Source organism: Festucalex cinctus, chromosome 8, assembly GCF_051991245.1.
Source record: "Festucalex cinctus isolate MCC-2025b chromosome 8, RoL_Fcin_1.0, whole genome shotgun sequence".
Lineage (NCBI taxonomy): Eukaryota > Metazoa > Chordata > Actinopteri > Syngnathiformes > Syngnathidae > Festucalex > Festucalex cinctus.
Window position 1 is genome coordinate 15,509,994 of NC_135418.1, and position 19,138 is coordinate 15,529,131.

The window sequence follows — 19,138 nt, forward strand, 5'->3', positions numbered from 1 at the left end:
TGTGTTTTTTTTTTTTTTTTACTAATACTGAGCCCACGTTGCTTGCAATACACGTTCGTAAATTACATACATAACACACGCATGTTTTTTTTTTATATATATATATTATTCATTCATTCATTACCCTTTGAATGACATTTAGGAATGTATGATTTTATTTACCCACCCTGTTGATGCAAGCACAGTCTTCGCCTCTCGTCAGGAGGGAAAAAAAATCATGCGTAAAAGAAGGCGTGCCGTTTAGCGCAGCGGTCTTACCTGAACCGGGGCGAATCCTTGATACATTCTTCAAAGTCCACCGTCATTTTTGCGTCTTCGTCGTGTATTCCCGCCTCAGTGCGTCAGTGTCATCGCCCGCGGCGGCTTGTCGCTAATTAACCGAGTGGGATGGACGCTGGCTGGTCGTGTCCCTGACGCGCAGCAGTTCCGTCGGAGCCTCTTCCAAGCGGCACCGTGATACCAAAAAGACAAGCCGTGTGCCCCGCGACTGAATTACTACAACCAGAGAGGAGGAGGGATGTTGGAGGGAGGGAGAAAGGGAAGGAATCAAGCGGGAATAGGAGAGCGCCGACTAGCGACGACTTGCAGAAACTGCTCTCGTACCGCAAGTGGTCGTGGCTTTCTACTGTAACTCGAATAAGTGGATTAAAATTACAAATGGAATTCTAAACATTCAAAACGCGGAATACAATCAAACATCAGATCCAGTCTGTTAAAAAAATATTCAAAAGCCAATACAGTGCATTTTTACTTTAAGTTTTGTACATTTGTCATTAAGTCGAGTGGAATTTGTATGTATATTTAATCTTTAAAAGTTGTGGTTTTAAACATTTAACTCCAATTTTTACATCACTTCACTGGGTGTATAATTCATTTTAATTGAACCATTATTTAAGTAGTACATCTTAGAGCAGGGTTCGTCTCTGTGTGCCCTGCGATTGGTTGGCAACCAGTCCAGGGTGTCCCCCGCCTACTGCCCAGAGCCAGCTGAGATAGGCGCCAGCAGCCCCCGCGACCCTTGTGAGGAATAAGCGGTCAAGAAAATGGATGGATGAATGGATCTTAGAGCAGGGTTACCCATAAGTTCGTTCCGAGAGCCGCTATCCAGTCTGTTTTTCATGTTTCTCTCCACTCACACACCTGATTCATGATCAGGATCGTTAGCAGGCTTCTGCAAAGCTTGCTGATGAGCTGATCATTAGATTCAGCTGCGTTGAAGGAGGGAGACATGGAAAACAGCCCAGTTAGGGGCTGCCGAGGACCGGACCACTGTCTTAGAGTTTTGTTTTTGTTTTTTTAAAGCAGTTTAAAAGGGGTGCGTGTTTGTCATAAACCCATGTCGTGATGCCACTAAATTAAACTCCGTACTGCTAAACAAGTACATATTCTAAAATGTACTTATCCATCCATTAACATACCATATTTAAACTATCAATTTAAGACCCACTGTGATAATTTGACAAAAAGTTTTTAATGAACTTTCATACTGCTCATACTGTACTGACAAAACAGTGGATGTGTGGAGGGAATCACATGGTGAAACATCTTAATCCATCTTTGCTAGCTTTGTGAACTTAGAAACAAAATGTATTAAATTATGGGATCTTATATGACTACCGCAAAACCTGTTGGTTTGCGTTTTTCTTTTAGAATGAATGGAGGTGTCAATCATAGGCCAGGCTTCACCAACCCTGGTTCTCAAGGGCTGGTGTACTGCAAGTTTTAGATGTTTCTTCCCTCCAAACACACAACAACAACAATTAAATGGCCATGGCTATAAATATCTTGCTTCTTTTCTTCTTTTTTTTAAATTATTTTATTTTATTATTATTATTGATTTATTTTTTAGTAGAATTTCTGCCAGAATTAAAAGAACAAATCAATTTATGGACTGGCCCACGGACCATGACTTTGACACCTGCGTGCACAGTAGTCTTACTCGGTTGCAAGAATGTTCAAACCCCTGAGCATTTTTGGTTTTCCCTGCCTTACAAGAGGAACAAAGGGCAGTAAGTCATCGTTCAATCAATGTGAAAATAGTTTAATGTTGCAATTTTCTGAAACAAAGTCTCCGTAAAAATCAGACACACTGCTGCATAAACGAGAATGCCGAATTTGCCATTACACGACAACTCATACATAATCCACATTTCTTGTAGGTAGAGGTAATTGTTTAAAAAGTATAGTTAGTGTAATTACCCCGACACGGACATTTAAAAAATAAATAAATTAATTTTTTTTTTTAAATCCACTTTACCGAGTTTTTTCTCATCACTTATCAATGATATGTGGTGAGCAAACAAGTGTTCATCAAAAGTTATCATCGGAACAGTGCAGGATTTGGCGCTGCGTGATGACGCAATAAAAAAGCGACAGAACAGAGAACGTCCTCCAGAAGTTCTTTACTGCAAATAATTGGAGTATATGTTAAAACGTCGAAAGAAGCGTTCGGCGTCGAATAATATTGTTTTTTAGTAGTAGTATTTTGCTCTGTAGCATATCAAATGGCCACATATGTTCACCGAACAGGAGTTATCCGCGGGGTGGTGAAGCCAGTACTTCCGGACTACAAATCTGAGTGTGCCTACATCCGGATACAGCTCGCAGCGGCAGCCGCAGCACGTTGGACAATATAGAGCGACGTTTATCGGCTCACCGGTGTTGAATGCGTTGTTCAACGCCTTTTTGGCAGAAGTGTCACTCTTCCTCAGATCATGTGAACATGCGACACTTTTAATACGCACAACGAAATAGATCGAACGAGATCATGAGCACCCAGACACGTTACCTCATCTTTTTCCAATACATTGGAACTAAATACAGGTAGGCTCTTCCTTACATACATTTTATGTATAGCATAACAACCGGACAACCTTTTTGTCTTTTGTACAGTGGTGCAATCAAACTACCTCCACATCAACTGTTACTGGAGAAACGGGGGGTCCAAGATCACCTAGAGGTAAACGATCTCAACGCTGTTCATCAAAATATCCAACACACCCAAACATAAGCCTACACAGTAACATTTACATATATTTGTGGAGAAGATGAATATTTACAAAGCTGCACTTCAACTGGGAGTAATCAGTCCACAGCAGAATCAGTCAGACAAGTTGGCAGCACTGGGTGATGATCTAATGGTTAGTATATCTGTCTCACTGTTAGGTTCATGGTTTGAATCTTCCTCCAACATCACCCCTGTGCATTAGTACATTAGCTGGGATAGCTCGCATACGAACTTTATGATAAAACTGGATGGCAGGATCTTAAAGTTAGTTGATGCTAACTTTCAACGGACACTGATATTTACATTTTATGTTGTCTAATTTACACCCCCCCATGGCTACATACAGGATGCAGTAAGAAGACTGAAGCCACTCAACCCAGTGTCTCTGTCCATTTCCAGCAGGACAGATAGCGGCGTCCACGCTCTCTCTAACTCAGCCCACTTTGATTTCCAACGCAAGAACGACAAGCCGCCGTTTACCGAGGACATTTTAGTTGAGGCGCTCAATTTCCACCTCAAGGCTGAGCAAATTAGGTACGTTTATTCAATGCTTGGACTGGAAGAAATGATAGTATTGTAGTTAAGTTGCCTGACTTCAATGCAGGCAGTGACTGTGTAAACATGAGTGTACTGTCTGTTCCTATGTGCACCGTGACAAGCGGTGAAGAACATAAAATGTTTGTAAGACAATAAAAGAAAACCAAATCCTGTCCATTCAAAGAGTCAAAATGTTGGCATACAAAAATTTAGGAATTAATAGATAATACTTTTTTCAAAACTTTATTTAGCATCTAACTGTTCTGCTTGTCACCATACATCGCTGACATCAATAGATGAAAAAAGACATATTTGTAATTAATAATTTTCAGATATACAAAGCATAATTTGATTATTTCTCAGCACCCCTAATGATCACAACACACTAGTGCATATATTGTCACAGTCAGACAGTGCGAGTGGGATGAAGTCAAGCTTCAAATGCATTGCAGAACAGAAAGAGGTGAGCGTATGAAGGAGAACAAGCTAATTGGGAAACAGACGGAGAGAAGCTGGAAGGAAGGAGGCAAGCTCCCAGCATCCCACTTGCATCCCACTAATCCTCCAACCTGCAGAGAGAAGGTTAGAAAGGATTATCTCTGCTCTGCTTTTTGCTCTGTAGTATATCCAATAACACGCACGTATGCACCTGTAACGATGAATGGAAATAACCTTCAAGAAAGACTGGTGCAGACTTTAAAAAAAAAAAAAAAAAAAAAAAAAAAAGTGCAATTTCTGGAGAAATTGCATGGGAATGCTGAAAGCTGAATGCTAATAGATGAATGCTAAGCTTAATTCTTATGAAATAAATTGAAAGATAAATGAATAAAAATAAAACTTGAACTGCAATCCATCTAAAGTGGGAATTGGGATTTAATAATTTCAGAGAAATTATAATCCATTTACTGATACGACAGTCCGTTGGTATCAAACCATCAAATGTACTAAAATGTGGTCTTATGTGGGGGAGGCAATTCCTCTAAGGAGATAACTTGCCATGTTCAGATTCATGGCTAATGGTGTATTCATTTTGAAAAGCGTCATCTGAAACCGCAAACCAACATGCATTTAATCATTTCAGTAACATTATAATCTATTTCAACATGTATTTAATCCATCCATCTTCTTCCGCTTATCCGAGGTCGGGTCGCGGGGGCAGCAGTTTTAGGAGGGAAACCCAGACTTCCCTCTCCCCAGCCACTTCAACCAGCTCCTCCGGCGGGATCCCAAGGCGTTCCCAGGCCAGCCGAGAGACAGTCTCTCCAGCGTGCCCTGGGTCGTCCCCGCGGCCTTCCGCCGGTGGGACATGCCCGGAACACCTCTCCAGGGAGGCGTCCAGGAGGCATCCAAACCAGATGCCCGAGCCACCTCAGTTGGCTCTTCTCAACGCGGGGGAGCAGCATTTAATTATTTCAGTGAAATTGTAATGTATTTCCTGATATGATAGTCACTTGGTATACATTTATATCACTAAGCATAATCGCTTAAAAAAATGATACATTTGAGATGGACAGTTGGAGGTGGGATTCGAACCCAGGACCACTGGGTTACTGGACAACGCACTTAATCAAGTGTGCCACAAAGCAGTATCAGAGAGCTGGTAATGATAGTTTTATGTATGAAAGTGGGTGTGGAAAGTGGGACTTAAAAAAAAAAGTTCAATGTCATTCACATTGAAAATGAATGGGGAAAAGTTGATATTTAAGATAAAATTGTGTGAGTACTGTAAGTAATGTGGAATCAGACAAAATATAACCCGGAAGGCATGAATTTTTGAAGCAAGTTGATATTTAAATGGTGTAAATCGGAAGTATTATGTGGGAGTTGTTTCTCGGCAAAAAAAAGTGAGGAGAATTAAAATCTGAATAACATGTGGGATGCTTTCAGCATTCCCACAATTATTTGCAATTAAGGAAATATATTGTGCCACAAAAACACTCTACATGAGTGCTTTCATTTTAAATTTGTCAAGAAAATTAGAAAACAATCTTCACATTTTAAATAGAAGCAAGTGAGTGTGCGTGTTGTGATATTTTCCATGTGTTTGTGTGATTTTTCCGGGCCCAGGCAAACAGCAAACGCTGTCACTTCACATTTCAGCAGGTGCCATTCGAAGACGTAAAGCTTTCCTGTGCCACGTGTGGCACCCAGTCCCCTCCCTCGTAACCTAGTTTCTCTTCTCATGCACCAGGCGCACATACACACGGGCACCGAGATCTATAATGTAACTCGGTGAACAGGAATAGGCCTCCACGTGCACGTGCATGCATGATGCATCGTGTTGTTGAGCAGCGTCGTTCTCTACCGTGTCACACACTGACGGTCACTATGCCAACTGACAGCTGCCTATCTTAGTTAGTATTGCTGGGTCACCATTTTGCAGAATGTTGACGTGTTACATTAGGTGGGTACCTGAAGTAGTAATTCAGTCATAAATTCTATGCATATGCTGACAGATGGTGTCTCTGTGCTGAAAAGACAGCAAAAATAAAAGAGTTGAGGACTTATTGGGTTCTCACATGACCCGTTAATACTTTGGTTCAATGCCATTATCGCCTCAGCATTGTTTGTCTATCTTTGCCTGGAACAAAATTCCAATATTTTGGAACCAACATTTACTGTGTCTAGGAAATGCTGTCTGTTAACTCATTCACTGCCAGCCCAGTAAAATTTAATCTTTGACGTCTATAGCCGTCAATGGCAGTAAATGAGTTTAAAAAAAAAATAAAAATCTATGCAGCCTCACTAGTCGAAATATGATATTCTGGTTAATATTGCGTTAGTGGAATATGAGTTAAGCAGCAAAATCCAACAGTTTTTATCAATATCAGAAGGCGGCCATTTTGCTACTTCCTGTCGACTAAAAATGACGTCACAGTTGCTCATGTAACAACCAATCACAGATCAGATTCAGAAAACAGGTGAGCTGTGATTGGTCGTTGCCTGAGCCCTGACCAACTGTGATGTCATCTTCAGTCGACAACAAATGGCCGTCCCCAGAGATGGATAAAAACAAATGTATTTTGCGGTGCCATTCATACCACAAATATAATATTTATCAGAATGTCATGTTTAGACTAGTGAGGTCACATTATTGTCAAGAAATGTTTAAGATTGACATAAAAAAGTATAAGTGGGAGAATAATAAAATTAATATTTTTTTTATGCACAAATAGCATGACTGCTTTTCTCTTAGCAGGCATAAAATTAAATGCAACATTTATTTATAATAAATGAAAATGCAACTATATTGATATATTGTTTCATAGGAATGGCTGAGGACTGTGGCGAGTGCAACATGTCCATTTTAGGGGTAGGGCATTTATTAGGATGAGGCCTTTATTTTAAGAAGTGCGTTTTTGAAATAATATAGATAATATTTTTGATCGACATGATTGGTCACTCACATGATTTTAAGCTAATTGATAATCACTGAAAAATATCAGATTTTTAAAAATGTCTTCAGTTTCTAATGTCAAGAATAACCTATTTTAGTTCTTTACTGATTTGATTTCATTGCCTAGCAGAGGTATTTGATCAGGACTCTGTATCAGCAGATATCAAAATGTGATTGGTCATCCTGAAAATCAGTCATAGTAAATGTCGTTTCAACTACCTATCGTGACAGTCGTTCTTTTTCTGGTGGGGTGGTGTCTATGGCGCTTATTTATTCATGTGGATTAATTTGGGTACATTAATTTGGCCTCTATAAGAAAAAAACAACTACATTGTAGTTTTAAGTTCTAGACAGCTGATCAACTAAACAACTCATAAAGATTTGAGAAGAAGAAAAATGCACAAGCCACATCCAACCAGGATTATTATTATTTTTTTTTAAATGTGGTTTCTGGTGGTTCACCATTGTGCTTGGTTTGAATTCAAAGCAGATGTCATGATTGGAAATGGCACTGACCTTAATTACATTCAAATACCTCATACAGACGGATTCATTGTTTCCCACCACTTGATCTGATATCAAAAGAGACAGCGGTCTAAATGTCACACACAGGAAGTGTACAATGTCCCCTTGCTGGCTGTACATCAAAGCGCGTCTCATCCTGAACTAATGCTAAATATATGCGCGTAAGCGCTTAGCTCCTCTGAGCTTTGTGCTCTCCGACAATGGATGTGCCTTTTGTGTAAAAGCTGCATCATTGGCATTTTAGACAAAGACCCATGCACAGTTTTTATGGCTTGCGTTGGGAAACCATCTGTTCCAATGTGTGGGGAAAATGAAGGATGCTTTTGATCAGTTGTCGCATTAGCCTTGCTAGCAGCGTGACTTGAAGCAAGAAAATGGTGGTCGGCTAATCTGTCGCCCACACAGTGGTGGACTTTGGCCCAAGCTTAAATATTTGAAGTACTGGATGGATGGCCATGTAATTGAGGAAAATTGCCACCAGAGGATGATGATTTGCAATCCTGCGCAATTAGCTAGCTAGCAAAACTAAAGGAAAGGAGATGGGGAATACAAGAACACAACATTTGCTGTATTCAAGGTGAAGAGAGCCAGATTTGATTTTTAGAAGCCTTTTGGATGAAAGGTAAAATGTCTTCAAAAAACAAGAAAAAGTCCAATTGCTGTGATTCAACCTTTGTGGATTAGCCTGACCTGGATGCCTGAGATTCACAGCCAATGTTGTTTTCCTTTGTCTGCCCGTTCCACATCTGTTACTTCGTATACCAGTGGTTTGTTTTTTCTTCAGGCCATTCTTGTGGCTGTACTGGGCTGTGGCCAGTGTTTGGGCAATGGCTTTGACTAGTTTTCTGTCTTCTCACAACTTCACAATGGGGTATATGCCATGGAAGAGGTTCCGTGATTTTGCACTTGAGTTTGGTTCCGGTCCGGGTTGCGAACGCGCAACTGAGGGGCAGAAAGTCGGAAGCAAAAGTGTTTTGACGCAGCCCACACGTCGCAAACCGAGCCGGAACCAAAGTTGATGTGCAAAAACAGTCCCGCCTCTTCTGTGGCATATACCCCATTAGCTGTTTTTCACATATAACTGGTTTTCAGTAGTGTCCTGATTAAATAATCAATTAAATAAAAGCAGTCAGTCAAATATTACAAAACTTTGTATGTTAGTCTTTTTGTTGTTGTTGTTGTTGTTGTTGTCGTTGTTGTTTCAGACCAATACCAGTACGAGTACTCAACTCTTCAGTTGTCACTGATACTACTTGTACTTTTAGGGGTGTCAGGGATTAAAATTTTTAATCGTAATTAATCGCATGACTTCAAAAATTAACTCACGATTAATCACACATTTTATATCTGTTCCAAATGTACAATAAAATATTAAAGTTTTCATACATTTGTTAACATATAAGTGGAAGAAAATGTTAAACTAATAGAAATATGGTTACATATTTTAGTCATTGATACAGTAATTAAACAATAATTCTTAAAATTGAGTTAAAATGAAAAAGATGTGCTGTACAGTACTGTAAAAACACGAGTGTGATATTGATTTGTGTTAAGGTAATTAATCTGCCACTAGATGGCATAATTGTATTTGTAAGACTGGTGACAGCTCAGTATATCTTTCTTTTCATATTAAGAGGTATTTCATCTTTCACATGAAGTAACTTGAAACATGAAATTCTGCAAATTTTTAAAATTGTAAAATACAACTTGACCCCAGTCTGAACAAATATATGCATTATTATTACATTCAATGCTGCAAAATTTTGACGTGGAGGTGTCTACTGCGTTGCGACTGGAATTCCCCCAGTACAGGCTTTCTAAGTAAGGGGCGGTCATTAATTGCGCGTTAAAAACATGAGTGGCATTCAAGGAACTTAAGTTTACTCAAAATTAACGCGCTCATTTTGACAACCCTACTTTTGATACATAAAATTTCCCCCCAAAACAATCACAGATAAATATAAACAAAGACTTTTTTATCCTTTTTTTTTTTTTTTTTTTCTAAAGAGCTCAGAATTGTTCATTCGGTAGTCTTACCGATTCAACGTCTTGTCATCATTGCTCTTTTTTTTTTTTTTTTTTTTTTTTTTGGTGTGTGTATGTGTGCGTGCGTTTGCGTGCGTGTGCGTGCGTTTGCGTGTGTGCGTTTGCGTGCGTTTGCGTGCGTGCGTGTGCGTGCGTGCAAATACGTATAAATTTATACTCATTCATTCACCTAAAACCTTATAAATATCCCATTACCCTTCGCCTTAACCAGGTACTTCAGAATCTTGCCAGAGTCGTGAGATTTAAATGGTCAGGAGACCAGAGAAAAGGTCAGAAAAAAAAGAAATAAAGAGAAAAGAAAGGTAAATCAAAGTGACATCCAGCACCGACCAAACACTTCCTGCCTTCCCCATGATTACAAAATCAAAGTCTTACGCCAACCCCGGAAGCCTCTAAATTCCAGCAAATTTAGCGAGATCTCAAGAGCCCAGAGGAAAAACTAAAGAGAGGAAGGAGGGAAGGATCGATAAGGCAGAGTGAGATCAATAGAAGCCAGTACATCCCATCCATCAAAGTGAAGTCCAGCACCAACAAGACCCCTCCTGCGTGGTTACAAAACCAGAGTCTTATGCCAACCCCAGAAACCTCATACTTCTAATAAATTAAGATCTCAAGTGACCAGAGGAAAAACTAAAGAGAGGAAGGAGGGAAGGATAGATAAAGCAAAGTGAGAACCACAGACACCAGCACCAACCGATTCAAACCGATAAGACTTTTTTATCCTAATATAGCATTTCTCTTTAACATTGCATGAAATTAATGGCAATTTTCTATTCTAATTTCTACTTCCTGATCATAAAATGGCCACAAAAGGGCGGCCGTGCCGATAATTTGAAATAAGACTGCAGTATTGGCCCAATACCAATACCTAGTATCAGTGCTTGCTTATCTCTAGTACTGACCAACGAGTATTTGCTAACACGTTGATTTCTAAATATTTTCCCTTTGCCAGCATTACCCGTGCCTATCGCGTGGCTGATGACTTCCACGCCCGTTTTCAAGCACTCTCCCGGACGTATGTCTACCGCATCGCCCTGGGTGTTTCCCATTCTTCTCAGCTTCCCCTCGTCGAGCGCGACATGTGCTGGAATCTCCGCCACACGTGAGTCAACAGTGCGTGTGCGCCTATATGATTGTGATTGTCTTTCATATAGAAAGCGAGCTGAACATCTCAGCTCAATCTAACACACACAAAAATCCCGAACAAGCCTTGCAGAAACAATGTCATGTTAGACACATGAATAATCCACATGTGCTCAGTCGCAACTGCAAATTAGGGCCAGTCAACTCAAGTCAAACGTTTTATCTGAGCTGATGTCCCAAAAACAAACAAAGGACAGACAGCGATGTGGGAACTGATGTCAAAGAATAAGAATGCTTCTGAAAGAGATTTGCTGCTTACATGATGTTCTCTTGGCTGAAATTGGAAAATTGGATGGAGGAGCGTGAAGAAACACATTTCAGGGAGCAATACTGTATGAGCATTTGTCGTCTCTTTTTTTTTTTTTTTTTTTTTTTTTTTTTTTTAAAGGGAGGGGGGAAAGTAGGCCAAGATAAGCTGCGGGCTCATACGCATGCTGAGCAACACCCACACGTCTCCCTCTCTCGCTCTCCCGATCAGTCTTCCCCTCCCTCCTTCCTTTTGCTTCGTTATCCCGTCTCACATTTTCAGCATCCGCATCGTCCTTCCGCCCCTGAGCATCCCTGCCTTCCTGTTTGATCTACTCCTTCATCATCACTCACCACCGCCCGCTGAAAGAAATAGACTCTTCTCTCATCTGCTTTTCTCAAAGCAGGTGAAACATCATGACCTCCGCCAAACGACAAGTCTCAAAATCTACAGCAGCCGTCTGCAAACTGCATCTCTTTAGTCGCTCTCCTGCAGCTCCTTGTGGATCTAAAAAAATATATATATTTATTTTTTATATAATAATTTTTAGATTAAATATTCTTTAAACGAATCAATGATTTTGTTTTAAGAGAACAATTAAATATGAGAAAAAAATATCAAAATATTTAAGTTGTCAGAAAAAGTGAGACGAACGGTACATGAAAACTAAGTTGTACTTTTTATGGATGGTCTTACACTCACTCAAAATATTTACCTGCTTGTGCAACTTTTATTAGGCTAACAAGAGGTATAGTTGAAATCAACTAGTACTGGTTTGCATTGCAAATGAATACAGACGTGTATCTTTTTATATTTATATTTCATTCAAATGTGTATAGAAAAAAGTTTTGATGTTTGACTGTAGTGTTGATATACCTACCGGTACATGTATTTGCTTCAACAGATTTAAGTTTGTCATCTCTCTAATGATGTAACAATTAGTTGTCTTTTGTTACACAAGTTAAGTTAGAGACATAGATATGATGTTAAGTTCATGAGCTAATGGTGTATGATTAGCTTAGCAGCTAAATGAATGTTGACAGTGACTTGCAAAATTGAAGAAGAGAAATTTAAATAAGCAAACTACACTACATTATCAGGTATGACTCATTTTAGAATAAACTTGTGTCTTTGTTGTGTCTACTTGTCTTTTGTTACACAAGTTAAGTTACAGACAAGTTCATGAGCTAACGCTGTACGATTAGCTTAGCAGCTAAATTACCGTTGACAGTGACTTGCAAAATTGAATAAGAGGAATTTAAATAAGCAAACTGCAGTACATTATCAGTTATGACTCATTTTAGAATAAACTTGTGTCTTTGTTGTGATCACTTACCGGTACTTGTCTTTTGTTACACAGGTTAAGTTAGAGACATAGACATAGTTAAAGGGATACTTGACTCATTGAGCCATTTTCAGCAGTAAAAAAAAATGAACATTTTGTCCACAATGAATGTGATGACTTTATTATTTTTCATGTACAATTAATACTTTTAAAAACACGTTTTCCCGCTCTCTGTCGACTGAAGATGACATCACCTGTGCCGAGGAAGTAGGTAATGACCAATCATGCCTCAGTTTGCTAACCAAAACCAGAAAACAGGTGAGCTATGATTGGTCGTTACCTACTTCCTCAGCGCAGGTGATGTCATCTTCAGTCGACACCAGGTGGAAAATTTTGTTTTTAAAGGTATTCATTGATTACAAAAAAAAAAAAAAAGTTATCAAATTCATTCTGGACAAAATGTGAACTTTTTACTGCTGAAAATGGCTCAATCAGTCAAATATCCCTTTAATGTTTACACTTTGTGTTGAATGAGCCTCCTACTTGTGGAACATGTGAATGAATTCATAATGAAGCCATGAAGCACTTCCTGTAACACACTTAAACCAAGAGTGTAAATGAAGATCATGTTTTCCACTTCATCATCGAGGACCAACTCTCATGTTCCAGATTTTAAATGAAGACGTTACGCTTTTAATTAGTGAGACACTCTCGTCTTTCTTCCCTGCTTGCTGTGTTCCGCTCTCTCTCTATCAGATCATATTTGAGAGCTGACATTAGCTTGTTGAGGAAACCATGTGCCAGCTCTCCCTCTCCCGCCTCAATCAAGCCTCGCTTTGGCATGCTTGATGCTCTCACGTGGCGTTGTGACTCGGAAATATGTGCACGTTAACCAATGAATTATTCCACTGCTACAAATGGAACATGGAGTGTAAAATGTGTTCAAAGTGCCATTTCACATCTACAGGGGAACTTTTAAAGTCAAACGCTACTGAAGTTGAGTAATGTAATTATTAAAAAAATAAAAAAAGGAATGTATTTCAATACAATTTGGTGGGGAAATAACCTCACATTTGAGTAAATATCAAAGAATTAGCTTGAGTGTCTTCTGCCTTTTCTTTTATTCGTTTGCTATACTTATTTCAATAAAATTAAACTTGGTGTCTTGCAAGCATGCCCGCCGACTGCTGTTGGTCACACCGTGTTTGTTGTCAGGGAGCTGGATGTGGAAGCCATAAACAAGGCAGCCGCCATGTTGCATGGAACTCACGACTTCAGCAGCTTCAGATCTATCAACTCGGAATTACCTTTTAAGAACCCTGTAAAGACACTGGATGTGGCCAGCATACAGCCTGGGCGAGCATTTGTATGTGAACACTTCCACAGGTAAACAGGATTTCAGGATTTTTTTTGTAACTATGAAAAGGGACATATAGAAAATTATCTTTAATTGCTTGTACATAAGAATCGACTGAAATGCCTTCTGCCATCTTCCATTGTCAGCCGAACTACATGGAAACACAATCACGTCAATGCTAAAAGCTAAGCTAAATCGCTAATCTAACAACACTAAGGGGAGAAAATGCTAGCTTTGCACTTTGGTAGTTGCTTTTGGAAATGTAGTTGCTAGAGGGGGTCTGAATTATCGTCAAATATACAGTAGCAACAAAGTGACTTAGTTGGCAACACTGTAACGGGCGCAAGTAGAGGTCGCAAGTTGTCATGGTAACTGAAGCCGAACAGTGGCTCATTTGCATGGTAGTCCCACCCCCTCAAAACAGGCCGATTTCAGCAAGGCCAGAAAGAGAAGTCTGCTAAAATTCTGAGATTCTTAGTGTTAAAAATTAAATAAATATTTCCTAATGAAGTAGCCACCAAGTAGCCAAAAAAAACAACCTTTTTTTTTTCTTTTTTTCTTTTTTTCCCTGCTGTTTTGTTTCAGTGAATGTGTCAATGTTTTCTGTAGGGTAACACTTTGGACACGTAGCTTCCACTGTAGGGATTGGGTAGGCAGGAGAGTGATTACATTTCTGCTGGGTACCGTTTGCCCTTTACAACCATTACGACAATTTGATAACAGACATAGGATTTAGCAACTTTAATGTTGTAACTTTCATGTAACTGAAAGTCCTCTTTTATTGACATAAGCGGTTGACGCTGGATTTTGTTTCTGTGAAGGGTTGTCTCGCAGTTAGAATGCCATTGTTTTTTCATGAGGGTCACTGTTTGTAACAGTGATAAAAGAAGAAACGGAGGAGTGAATTATTGAAAAGCAAAAGGTTGATTTAAATTTTTGATCCTAAAACAGGGAGTTGGGGTATGTCAGGCTTGAAATGAATGGTGTGGTGATTTGATCCTTTTTTCTTTTCTCTTTTTTTTCTTTTTTAAATACAGCACTTTAAAACATTAGAATTATTTCTGCAGTGTTCTAAGAACTGACTTTTTTTTTTTTTTTTTAACTTCTTTACAGGCATATTCATAATTCATGTTATACTGATTTACAATTGGTACTATTGTTATTCTGTCACAGTCCACATATACAGTCTAAAACAAGAACAAATGCAAAACCAGTATCATTAATTCTTCCTTCTTGACTCAGGTTTATTGTCTTTTTGTTTTGTTTGTTTTTTACCCCGGGTTAATAGTGCAGAACTGCACTGCATCATGCAAAGAGTTGTGCCCAATATTTTTGACCAGCTGTGTCAATCTATTATTATAGCTAGCTATACTGTGAAGGTGATTTATACTAGCTATGCTAGCTCCAAGCTAGCTAGTGTATATTAGCATTAGCCATAGTAGGCTATTGTGGCTAAATCATCGAGAATAAGTATCTACATGGATTTCTTCAAAATGTTAATCAACAATACTTTACCATACTGTTGGTATCGTCCAACCTCTATCAACATATCACAGATAGAAGTTTATTTGAGAGTTCTGTTTATTTGTATTATCTGGATGCCAAACCCGGCGGCTAATTGGGGCATGGTGTCTATCAGAAGAAGAGCTGCTATTTGAAGAAATGCGGCAATTATGCTATGCTCATTCATATTCGGAATTGCTGTCCTTCAGAGTCCATGAGCTGTCACAAAATATGAATACACTTGAGATCAGATATGATCAGAACGCTAAGCCAAATTTGCATTTGACCTTAATCTTTTTTTTCCTGTCAGTTTTCTCCCCAAAAATATAAAGTCAGTCTTTTTTAGGATGATGAAGGCTGGAATGACTTAAATGCCAGACGAGAGGACAATATTCGTTGACTGGGTGTCACATAGCAAGAAGAAAGAAACAGAAACAAACTTTTGGAACGTCACATAATCCGGTTTGGTCTAAGCCGCAGTGGAAATATTCACAGGGAATCATTACAGTGGATATAAAAGGTACACCCGAGCCTCTTTGAATTGGAGGATTTTGTGAAAAAGCCAGGATGAATCATTTCAAAACATTTTGCACCATTATTGTGACCTGTAACTTGTAAAAGTCAAGTAATTGGAAAGAAAAATCTTTTTGAGTGGTGAAGTGAAAATAAACCTTCTCATAACTGTTAAATGAGAGTCAGCACACAACAGCCAACATTTAAAGTGCTTCTGATTAATTGGTATAAAATAATGCCGTATTTTGGTTACATCTTTACTGTAGCTACATTGGAGAGGCAAATAATAAAAACAACTCCCATGATCCGGTGCAGTTCGACACCACTGAAAACGAATACGTCTCCGACTGTGCCAATCAAGACTGAGAATTTATTATCCTTCGATTGTTTCGATATTTTTTTGTGAAGGTCCACAAAGATCACCTGTCAATCAATTTTTTACGTATACAAATTGAATAATTTTACATGTTTGTTTCCATGGTGTCTTGCAGAGAGATTCCATTCTGGGAGTTGACTTTTAAAAGCAAATCTTTTCTCTACAAGCAGGTATGTTCTGAAATATGCTGGTGCATATATATCGGATGATTAATATACCCTCATCCATACATCCATTATCTGGGTTACGATTGTGACATAGCTCAATTTCCCATATCTGATGCCATGTTGTTCTTTGACTCAACTGACTTTTTTGATTTTGTGTAAAGATCCCTAATTTAGCCGTATTGTTGTTGCTTCAGGTGCGCAGAATGACGGGGGCCCTCGTGGCTGTGGGCCAGAGAAGGATCTCACTTACCAAGCTGAAAGAGGTCATGGAAGCTCGGGATTCTCTGGCTTATCCACAGAATGTAATTGCTCCGGCCCGCGGCCTCTTCCTCACCAGGGTGGACTACAATGAGTCAGGTATGTGAGGATGGAAGAACAAAATTCATCAGTTTAGTCGGGTCACACATTATGTTTGTCTTCATTTGAATTTGAATGTTTTTTGGGGGGGTTTTGTCCATATGATGTAGCTACAATAGATTTTTTGTGTTTTTTTTGCTCAGGGCTCAGGTAACATTCAATCATAGCTCACCTGTTTTCTGATTTTGGTTATGTAACATTCGCAAGCAGAGCCATGATTGGTTGTTACCTGAGCCTTAACTGACTGTAATTTTAAGTTGATAAGGGGCAAAATGGCCAGCCCTTGAGATAGGGATGTAACGATATCCACATATCACGATACAATATTATGATATGAAGGTCACGATACGATTTTTATCACAATATTGTGAGGATGTTCGTGATACAAAAAAAGGTCACAATATTGTAGAAAATTGAGTTCATACTTAAAAAAAAAAAAAAAAAAACCACAACAATATTGTACTTATACATAACAGCAATCCATATAAACAGCCCACAATCTCTAATAATATTGAGGCACTTGTTAATGCACGCACACATTGAGTTCCTCCACAAATTGACTTTGTTCACAAGCATATTATGTGCCCCTTCATCTGACCATTAGCGTGGATTTTTAAACATAGAAGGGACAAAACATGCCTTGTGAAAATTAAACGGCACTAAAAAAGTAGCCACCAGAGGGTCCTAGAACTGCATAAATGGAACCTGACTTTTTGAACAGATGTGCTGTTTTTAATATCGTGACACAACAATGTTATTGCAATTCTCAATATCACGTTATCAATGCCGTTATCGTTACATCCCTAACTTGAGATGGATAAAAATGGGTGGATTTTGCTGCTTTAGTCATATTCTTTCAACACAATATTAATCAGTGTATTGTGTTTAGACTAGTGGGGCTACATAGAACATATTGCAAAGACAATTCTGGAGTTGACTTCCTCTTTAATTAAAATGTAGGTATTTTATATTACCTTCTATTTCAATTGGCTTATTGCCAATAAAACCTATTAAATCAAATTGACACATTGTACCATTTGCATAATTGGTTAATGCAAATGTATTACAAATTAATTACACAACTGTAAACTGTCATGAAGTTGAAATATGGTTGCCGTTGTTGGATTGCCTCAGACTTTTTGTGCTGTGATGCTGTTGACGTTCTTTATGTTAATTACCGAGAGAACTATTTTGTGTTCCATCAGATCTGCTGTCACCGCAAACCTCAGCTGGGGTCTTCAGTGATGCAAAAATTCAAATGTGAACATTCATGTAATGAAGTTTTTTTTATTTTACATATTTCTACCTTTGTGGTTAATACTGGGTGTTTTCTGACACATAGAAAAGACACTTCAAACGGATGATCACCTACACGTTATTTTAATTCAAATAAAGAATATATGTGTCCGTGAACGCAGCTCAGCTTGTTGACCACACACAAGCCCACTTTGAGCTTACCTTGTTCTAAACACATTACTTTTTAAGCCTTCTTCCTGTGTGTACATAAACAGGGTTGTGTCTAATATCAAACAAGGTGTAACTTATGCGTGCGCATCTCAACAGTGGTATACCATATAGAAAGTGCACACTATGTATACTGTACATCCAAATTAAACTGCATACACTTTTGTTTTCACATATGATCCATGTGGATGTTGAGCAGTCACTCTCACAAGCCTTGAATTTGGCAGCATTTATTTCCTGCAAACAGTCCATGAATAAAAGCGGACCACCGGCACCAGTCTTGTAAGTGCCAGTTGGGACCAAATGAGGTTTCTTCAAGATTCAAACTTCCCCTTCACCATCCTTTAATGCTCCAATACTACTCTCGCAGGTTACCGATGGGTACATAGCCCAGCTGTGACAAAGTTGAACCTCATGAGGAATGTTTGCACTTCTCAGAAGTGACACTAGCAATAAATCAGTCATACAATTTATTTGTCCCTATAAGTTTTAAATGTATACACAAATAAACGTCTTCTTTCATGTGACCATGTTATAACACAGTGAATCTGATTGGCATAGGTCCTCAAGTCAATTCAGCATTTGGTTTAAGAGTTGAATAGATACACATTTCAAGTGTTGTTCAGCATGTTAAGTCCAATGTTTTGGATTATCAATAACAAAATCATATGTATACATAAATGCACTTGAGGAAGGCTTCGTGTATTTATCTAACTCACAATCATTTACAACTTTGCAGTTTAGGTGAAGAATGAAATGGAGCACAAGTTCAAACCTGATTGAGGCGATTGCGAGATAAAAATCAGACCTGAACAGTCCAAATTTGGAAACAAACTAAGCATCACGTGACATATTTAAAAACAATGACAACTACATGTTACAGTTGAGCAGTCTTAAAATTCTATAAATAAAATGTGACAGATGCACAACTGGGCTTAAAACCCAGAATGATCTAAAACAGTGGTACCCAAGTCAGGTCCTTGAGAGCCCCTATCCGGGCTGTTTTCCATGTCTCCCTCCTTCAAACGCAGCTGAATCTAATGATCAGCTCATCGGCAAGCTTTGAAGAAGCCTGCTAACGGATCCTGATCATGAATCAGGAGTGTTGGTGGAGAGAAACATGGAAGACAGGCTGTAGGGGGGCTCTCGAGGACCGAACTTGGGCACCCCTGATCTAAAATGTTCATGTTGACGAGTTAGTGTCTCATCTCCAT

General features: G+C 38.9%; 2 protein-coding genes across 3 annotated transcripts in view; one reads left to right on the top strand and one right to left on the bottom strand.

Moving 5' to 3' along the window:
- The window catches only part of LOC144023331 (arf-GAP with coiled-coil, ANK repeat and PH domain-containing protein 3-like), a 57,808-nt gene extending 57,282 nt beyond the window's left edge, over positions 1-526 (bottom strand). The window contains exon 1 of the mRNA XM_077528635.1: positions 259-526. Within this exon, the coding sequence (XP_077384761.1) occupies positions 259-305 (47 nt within the window). The 5' untranslated portion in view covers positions 306-526. The remainder of the gene's footprint in view (positions 1-258) is intronic.
- Positions 527-2,392: 1,866 nt separating this feature from the next.
- pusl1 (pseudouridine synthase like 1) lies at positions 2,393-17,873 on the top strand. Of its 2 annotated transcripts, XM_077529234.1 has the most exons (8): positions 2,393-2,823; positions 2,893-2,959; positions 3,354-3,541; positions 10,465-10,614; positions 13,403-13,573; positions 16,052-16,106; positions 16,298-16,460; positions 17,666-17,873. In XM_077529234.1, exons 1-8 carry the CDS (start codon positions 2,768-2,770, stop codon positions 17,722-17,724), a joined length of 909 nt encoding a protein of 302 aa, XP_077385360.1. In that variant the 5' UTR covers positions 2,393-2,767; the 3' UTR covers positions 17,725-17,873. The 2 variants fall into 2 exon arrangements, with proteins under 2 accessions (XP_077385360.1, XP_077385362.1); XM_077529236.1 differs by lacking the exon at positions 13,403-13,573.
- The last annotated feature ends 1,265 nt before the right edge of the window (positions 17,874-19,138 follow it).

Excerpts from the sequence above, each read along its gene's own strand:
- pusl1 (XM_077529234.1), top strand. The coding sequence starts at position 2,768 with ATGAGCACCCAGACACGTTACCTCATCTTTTTCCAATACATTGGAACT. Across the intron at positions 10,615-13,402 it reads TGCTGGAATCTCCGCCACAC|GGAGCTGGATGTGGAAGCCA; the intron begins GTGAGTCAACAG and ends GTTTGTTGTCAG. Across the intron at positions 16,461-17,665 it reads GGTGGACTACAATGAGTCAG|ATCTGCTGTCACCGCAAACC; the intron begins GTATGTGAGGAT and ends GTGTTCCATCAG.